Here is an 8,176-nt window from a genome sequence, read left to right as displayed (position 1 = left end):
AAGTGATGAGTGATGAATATGATTTGGCCAAGAGATCAGCCAATTAAACAAGCTATTGAAGAGTTAATAAGCCATCACATTCTCTTACCTTGTTGTTTTGAGAAAAACAACTACGTGTCCTTTGAACATTAAAAAGGAAAGAATCTCTGTATCTCTATACCATATAACATCTATACCTTATAATTCTCCTAACATTTTCCATTATCCATTGTAAAATCAGTTATTTTTGGAAACAAAAACAGTATCATCTTCTTGAAAAAATTTTGTTGGGCTCATGTACAGGCCCAATTTCATAAAGAATTCAAGAAACTAGTTGTTCTAATACGGTAAAAAGTGCCCCGTCCGACCCAAGAAAAAAAAAAAAGTGCCCCGATTCTTCATCCTCAACTTTTAATCTTTTATTCGATGCTTCTGAGCAGAATAGGAAGTGTTAGTGAAGTGAAGAGAAGGGAGCACCTCAGAATCATGGTAACACTTCCTCCTCTTAGCTTGGTATTTTGGGACCTTACTTACTGAAACGCTTTTAATCGGAGCTTTCTTGTTGTCGTTTGTTTCTGTAAACAGGATTTCAAGGGTTTCCTAAACGACTTGCAGGATTGGGAACTTTCTCGAAAACACGAAGAAGCTCCACACACGAACAAAAACCCTCAAAAGGAAAATGTTGGTAATTTTCTACTTGCATAATTATTGAACTTTGAGTAGAAACTTCATATTTTTTGCATAGTGTGGAAGCTAATTAATTTTATCTACATGATTATGCGTAATCGGGTATCTGTTAATAGGATTAGGAGACGCTACAGTATCAAACACGATCTTTTTCATAATGTGTAGAAAATGTAGACATGGAGTATATACGATTTCGATTTTATTGAGAGAATGGAAGAATATTTCAAGAAATCAGCTGAAAACAGTTCAGTGTTTCTTTGCATGCAATGAGTTTATACCTTATTCTCTCATTTCTCTGTTGCTTATATTCTGTTTGTTTTTATTTTTATGTTCATGTGCATGTGTATGAACATTGATGAACAAATGTATTTATGATGTATAATATTTTTACTGCAATTTATAAAGGATTCAGCTTCTCAAAATACTGGATTGGGGGCCTCAAGGCGCGATACTCTTTCTTTTGATAATGCAAGAAGTAACTCTCGACAGTATAATGATCCATTTAGCCGTGTGACTAGTAGTTTTGTTTCCGAAGATATCCCTGACGCCGTGTCCGAGAAAGATCTGGTAGGAAGCATCCTATGTGTAGCTTTGCCAAATTTTCATCATGTTTTATTTTCTTGATCAATTAGGACTTTAGGATATGATGGACTGATCTTAGTTTTCTGTCCTGTATGCTGCTGCTGCAACCTCATCTGTATTTTCCAGGGTAATGAGTATTTCAAGCAGAAAAAATATAAGGAAGCTATCGACTGCTATTCAAGAAGCATTGCCTTCTCGCCTACAGCTGTAGCATATGCAAATAGAGCAATGGCCTATATCAAGCTCAGAAGGCAAGCTCAATAAACTAACTTTTCTTTATCTTTATAAATATAAAATTAAAGTTGGTGGAATTTTAAATAGAACATTTTTTTAAGGGGAAAAAAATTTCTATAAAGGGTTAATTGGTCTATCACCATACTAAAGCTATTGTAGGGCACTTCTTTTCCTGAAGTGGTATTTTGTTACATGCATCACCTATTTATGTTTGTTTGTAGATTCCAAGAGGCTGAGGATGACTGTACAGAGGCCTTAAATCTCGATGATCGTTACATAAAAGCATACTCACGCCGAGCAACATCTAGAAAAGAACTCGCGAAATTTAAAGAATCCATGGAGGGTGTGTTAATACTGATGTACTTGGTCTGTTTTAATCAAATATGAAAGCATCTTGTTATTTCAAGTCTTGAATTTGTTGACAGTATGATTTGTATCAATTGCAGATGCCGAGTTTGCCTTAAGGTTGGAACCTAACAATCAAGAAATTAAGAAACAGCATGCTGATGCCAAGTCTTTGTACGACAAAGTAAGCATCTCAGTTGTTCCAGTTTTATTCTATGACTTGTACATGAGTTTTAAGTACATTGTTTCCCTTTTCCATAGCTAGGCAATAAGGGGTTTTATAGGGTTGTGAGGAAATTTTTGGTTTAAACCTTGCTGCAGTGATGGATGAGAGAACTCAAAAGATGTAGAAATAGAATAAAATGTTTTTCCCCCCAAAGTTGTTTTGGAATGAGGCCTTGAAAATTCATACAATTAGGATCAGATAAATGGATCATATTGTTAGCAAGACTTTCTAGATCAAATAACGTGCTCAAATGCTTGAGAGTAGCATTTTTGCCAGGTCATAAGGCCTCAGGGAAAATTATATTAAAAAACATTGCCATGTGAAAACTGGGTGAAGTGTTTTACATGACTGAGAAATCTATGGAAAATGGTATTTTAATAAAAAATTCAAAGTCTTATGTTTTTCCAGTATTATGGTATATAATAGAAATATACAATGAAGAAAATATGGTAGCTGTCTTAATTTAATCTATCACACTATATTTGATTTATTGAGAATAAATAAGTAAATTAATGAGTGAGTAGAACTGGACTGTTGAGTGTTGAGGTCAATGTTTCCTAACACCACAACAACAACAAAGCCTTCCTCCACTAGGTGGGGTTGGCTAACTATCTTTTCTCTTAATAGATGTAATTTTATTGTTTTGGGCTTTTGGCTAGTGGTTCACGTGGTTAATTCAAACAGCTGATTAATACGTCTTCTAGATAATTTGGTATCTGCTTTTTCTTTCTCGCATCTCTGTTGCAGTGATTCAAATTTTTAAGAGCCATGTTCCTACTTCCAGGCAATGCTTGATAAAGTATCTGGAGCTCTGAAAAGCACTGTAAAGGGCACTCAAAAAGAAGTGAAGTTGGACACAAAAAAGAATGGAGGCAGCATCCATCCCATTTCACATATTACTCAAAAGTCTGGGCCAGCTAAGGTACAGATAAGCAGAGATTTCAATATCAAGTTTGTTGTTATGTTTATGGATTTGGACTAAACGAAGATATCTTTGTTCTGTGTTTTCCATGTAAAAAGGTTGAGGCTAATATTTTACTTTTGACGCTTGATAGGGTAATGAGCAGCAAATTCCAGCTAAAGATTCATACTTAATGGAGGAGGTAGATAGTAATAAAATCAGAAGCAGGGCTCAAAGACAAGAGGCAGATGGTTCTAGTTCAAGCAACAACGTGCAGCATGTTAAGGTTTATCATCAAATCCTGCCTTTATTGTAACAAGTAACCTAGTTGCATGGAAATTTTTCTAGTGACTTTAAAGTTGTTTTTTGATGTTCTTTGCTAATTCATATTCAAATTGAAGTATACTTTACTCTATAGGTTCTTATAGTTTTACCTAATTTTTAATAAGATTCTTACATATTAAAAATTTGTAATCTAGTACTTGTCCTATGTACAATTTTTTATTCAAATCCTTATAATTTAAACATTTCGAATTAAGTCTCCTTATTATACCAAAATTTTCAGAAAAAAATTAGGGATTTATCTTGCATTATGGGGAGTTGATATCAATTTTTTATAACAGGACCTATGAATACTTTTTGTTGAGTGAATTTATGGACTTTATTAGAAACATTTAAATAATATGCATTCAATTGAAATTTTTTGTACAATATAGGGACTTGATTATTTTCAAACTATAGTGTTCTAATTGAAAATTGAGTGAAGCTATGGAAACCTACATTGTAGTTAAACCTAAATTAAAATATCACATTATATTCTTTTCAGGGTCTGTTAAATTCACCCGTGTATTTCTTAACTTTATAAACTCAATACTAGGAACAAAAGAACTTTTTAGGATATTTTATTTTGTTTTACCTCGTTGAATGTTTTGCATGTATTTATTTATTTTTTTATATTATGTCGATTATAATTTTGCAGTTTTTATTTTGCTTATTGCTATAGTAGTTCATGTTCCTGTTTCAGTTTTGCATGATTTTACTACCTTGCAATTTTTACAGAGAAATCAGAAAGGTAGTAAGCAGCACGTGCAAACATCTATTCAACAACTTGCTTCTCGTGCAGCTTCTCTAGCTACGGCTGAAGCTGCAAAGAACATAACACCACCAACTACAGCTTATCAGTTTGAGGTCTCCTGGAGAGGGTTTTCAGGTGATCGTTCTTTGCAGACTTGCCTATTAAAGGTATTCAACTTGTTTGTGCATTTCGTATTTGATTATATTTCAATTTCAAGGATGTAACTGTTGACACAGCAAACAGATTTTCCCTTGTATGTTGAATTTCTGGACTTCAATGTTCCGCTTCCTGTTGAATAAACTAATTTGGTTTCTGCAAAGTAGGCCATATCTCCTCATGAATTACCAAAAATATTCAAAAATGCCCTCTCTACTGCCTTGCTGATTGACATCATCAAGTGTGTGGCATCTTTTTTCAAGTAAGTAACTGTGCCTAGATCATTTTATTGATTACTGCTCGAGGTTCCAAACATGATGGCATTTTTATTTTTTATTTTTATTTCTGTTTTGCCAGTGAACAAATGGATCTAGCTGTCAGTTATATGGAGCATTTGACCAAGGTACCAAGATTTGACATGATTGTGATGTGCCTTCCATCAACAGATAAAGATGGTATGTTTTGTAAGTTGTAAGATTGTAAGCATTTCTGTTGACAATTATTTTTTTTAAATATCTTGAAAGATTTTTTACTTTTCAAGTTCAGAAAATACACATATAATGGTAGGGTTGAGTGTAGATGAATGGATATGAATGGTGCAGACAATTTTCTTTAGATATCAACCAGCTTTGTGTAATTCGCAGTCTTAAACAAAAATATAACTTTTTCTTAGTAATTTTGTCAAAATGATGCTTCTTCTATCAGTATTCCTGTTGGTTAATTGCTTAGTAAAAATGTTAACACCATGAATTAGAGTTGTTGACCTGATTTTTAATTTGGATGGCTACATTTTCGGCAGACTTACGCAAGATCTGGGACGAAGTGTTCTGTGGCGAGGCAACGCCAATGGAGTTCGCCGAGATTCTGGACAACCTGCGATCGAAATACTGCCTTGGGCAGTAGTGACATGACATCTTTGCATGTTTTATGTTTAAATGCCTTGTCCTTTGATGAATGTTCCCTTCTCTGCAGCCACTTCACTCGTGTAAATTACAATCGTATCGAAATGTTTGAGCATTATTTTCCCTCATGCTTTAAGTTCCTTTAGAAGAGGGTGTAACATGTTTTGAACCTTTTCTTTTTGACTTTTTTGGTTGCTAGTTCTTACACACAAACTTAGCTTACGTGTTCATATTGTGCTAGCTTTATTAATTCAATTTTAATTTAAAAATTGGAGGAACATGGATGCCGTTCATTTTTTTAGATATTGAGAGGTTTGGTGTAATGATTTAATATTGAAAGCTACAGTGTTTTACACAATTTTGGGGCTGTAGAATTTGTAGAGAACGAATTGTTGGAGCAGATTTTTTTGTTTTTAATTCATTAGCAGCGATATGCTGGGTAGATTGCTTTCTTAAATATTTTTAAAGACAATACCCGAGTTGCATATTATATTATTTTAATATTAAAGTCAATGCATAAATTGTGTATTCTCAATTTTTTTTTTTTGGTTTACCCAAACGGTATCCCCCAACCCGACAGGTTGAAGACTAATCCGTCGCGAATCTGAGCTCCATTTAAGGGTCTATCGCTGGCCAATGAGTTGCTGCATGCATCCGGAGTATATTGTAATTTTTTTATTAAAAAAATATAATTAGAGTATTATAAAAGGAGGAACGGATTTGATATGTTGATTGAGTGTGAGAATGTTTTATTTTCTTGAGAAATTAAGTATAAAAATGGAGATAGGTATTAGTTTGAAAATATATTAGTTTAAAAATATATTATAATGGTCAAATTTTTTTTTTCAAACATTTGAGGATGAATTTTGTATGTGAAAACCCATGTGGTATTGTTATTCTTTTTGCAATAACATATGAGAAATTTAAGAGTATACTTTGTCAATGTGTTGATAATTATGTATTAAAGGGAGTAAAAAATGGAGAGATGTATTAGTTTGAAAATATATTATAATAGACAAATCTTTTTCCAAATATCTGAAGGTGAATTTTGGACGTGAAAACCCATGTGGTGGTGTTATTCTTTTTGCAATAACATATGAAGAATTTAAGAGTATATTTTATCAATGTGTTGATAATCAAGTATTAAAAAGAGTCATAAATATTCTTTATAGACAGCCTATTTTAGTATTTAGTGGTTTCGTTCAGTTTCAAATAATGTATGTAGTTGACGAAGCAAGTATGAAAGGGATGTTTTCGATCTACCAACAAAAACGGGCACAAATGTCCGTTATCGAGTTGTATGTTGAGTTTGAAGAATTAGTTGAGGTTTATTTATCGGATATTAATATCGATTGGACATCTTTTAACACTGAAACCGAAGAGGAATTTGAGAGCACTTATCATATTATTGGTTCAACTGAAGAAGTGGATGAAGATGATATAATAATTGAGTCTAACGTTGCAGATGTGGCAAATGCATTAGCGAGCCAACATCCATCTGGAGAGCCTTCTTTCATGCACACTTTGGATCTAGACGCTATGAATGCACCAAAGTTTCCTGAGTATGTCAATTAAGGTAAGTATTATTATTATCATTGAATCAGAACAATAGTCAGAATTATTTCTTGTTGTTATTGGTGTAGATCCTGTTGTTGTTACAGATGATAAATTTGTTGTCGGCATGAAGTTTAGTTTTAGAGAGACTATTATTACAACAATTAAAGATTATACCATTCATAGGGGTATGGATTATCGTGTGTGTGAATCTAAACTAGCCATATTTTATGTTAAGTGTGTATAATACGAAACAAGTTGCGATTGACTTGTTAGGGCTATTCTTATTAAGAGAAAGTTTTGTTGGGTTATAAGACGGTACAATAATGTGTGACTAAAACAAAAATTTCTCAAGATCATGCCAAGTTAAACTCAGACATGATTACAAAGGTGATAAAGACATTAGTTGAAGCTGATCCATCTTTGAAGGTGAAATTTGTGATTGCTGAAGTGCAGTCAAAATTCAATTATACAACAAATTACCGCAAAGCATGATTTCCTAAGCGAAAGGCAATTACGAACCTTTTTGGTGGTTGAAAAGGTTCTTATGAAGCTTTGCCATTGTGGTTTGAATTAATGGTACAAAAAGATCCATAAACGGTTGGAAAATTATTTAATTTCTTAATTTGTTTGTGAGCAATACATATATTAATTACAATCACAAATTATACTATTTCAAATTAAATGACTTATATATAAATGTGATCTCATTTATTATTATAAATGATAAATTGAATAAGTTATAATTACTTTTGATTTAGAATTAAATAAGAATAAAATCAGATATTATCTTTATTTGGGTTTTAGATACTATTTTTATTTGATTTTTAGGGTTTAGTGAGTGCCATACTCAAATATAAATCATGACTTCAGGGTTTCGATCCCCTAATATATCAAAGTTGCCTCCGCAACTCTTTTCCCATTAGAGGAGTTACAATTCAGCCTTATCAGGGATACATAATATTTTGGTTAAGGAAGACTGAAACAACTCTTCAATCATTTTTATGAATACAGGTACACTTTCGCACTATGATATATATATTTTTCGTGATTTAATATAAATGATCTTGATTAATAAAAATAATTTATTCTAACAAGTGGTATAAGAGCCATCCATAATTTAGTCATAAAAAATATTCAGTTTTATTATCCTTTTAAATAAAAATATGTATATGTATATACGTTGTTTAAGTAAAAAAAATTATTGATATTACACATATATATTGAGTTTCTTATATATTATACTGGATTAAAACATTTAGCTTTATACATTATATTCTTTTGTGGTGTTGCTTTTGGATTGTGGGTCACATGTTAATAAAACTAAAAGAGTATATAAAAAAATACACAAAGAGTACGTATAGATAAAAAATATTGTGTTCTGTATTTGTTGATTGAAAAATTACAAAAGTAAAGCTAAAATATATAGACTGAAATTGTAACTGAATTTATGTACTCTGTTAGACTAAATTTATGGACTGTTGTGAGACTCTTTTGTTATTGTCATAAGTTAAAGTGAAAGAGTAGTTTAATAT

At 32.1% G+C, this 8,176-nt stretch overlaps 1 protein-coding gene across 3 annotated transcripts; it reads left to right on the top strand.

Moving 5' to 3' along the window:
• Positions 336-5,392, top strand: LOC107618987 (RNA polymerase II-associated protein 3). 3 transcript variants are annotated; one of them, XM_016321185.2, is made up of 12 exons: positions 336-468; positions 565-660; positions 1,072-1,233; positions 1,375-1,499; positions 1,704-1,825; positions 1,929-2,011; positions 2,838-2,975; positions 3,109-3,240; positions 4,014-4,196; positions 4,353-4,447; positions 4,543-4,640; positions 4,985-5,392. In XM_016321185.2, exons 1-12 carry the CDS (start codon positions 406-408, stop codon positions 5,086-5,088), a joined length of 1,401 nt encoding a protein of 466 aa, XP_016176671.1. In that variant the 5' UTR covers positions 336-405; the 3' UTR covers positions 5,089-5,392. The 3 variants fall into 3 exon arrangements, with proteins under 3 accessions (XP_016176671.1, XP_016176672.1, XP_016176673.1); XM_016321186.2 differs by having other exon boundaries at positions 565-664; positions 1,079-1,233; XM_016321187.2 differs by having other exon boundaries at positions 450-468; positions 565-664.

Source organism: Arachis ipaensis, chromosome B09 (assembly GCF_000816755.2).
Source record: "Arachis ipaensis cultivar K30076 chromosome B09, Araip1.1, whole genome shotgun sequence".
Lineage (NCBI taxonomy): Eukaryota > Viridiplantae > Streptophyta > Magnoliopsida > Fabales > Fabaceae > Arachis > Arachis ipaensis.
This window is presented reverse-complemented; position numbering and strand designations above follow the sequence as displayed.

Excerpts from the sequence above, each read along its gene's own strand:
- LOC107618987 (XM_016321185.2), top strand. The coding sequence starts at position 406 with ATGCTTCTGAGCAGAATAGGAAGTGTTAGTGAAGTGAAGAGAAGGGAG. Across the intron at positions 2,012-2,837 it reads CCAAGTCTTTGTACGACAAA|GCAATGCTTGATAAAGTATC; the intron begins GTAAGCATCTCA and ends TCCTACTTCCAG. Across the intron at positions 2,976-3,108 it reads AAAAGTCTGGGCCAGCTAAG|GGTAATGAGCAGCAAATTCC; the intron begins GTACAGATAAGC and ends GACGCTTGATAG.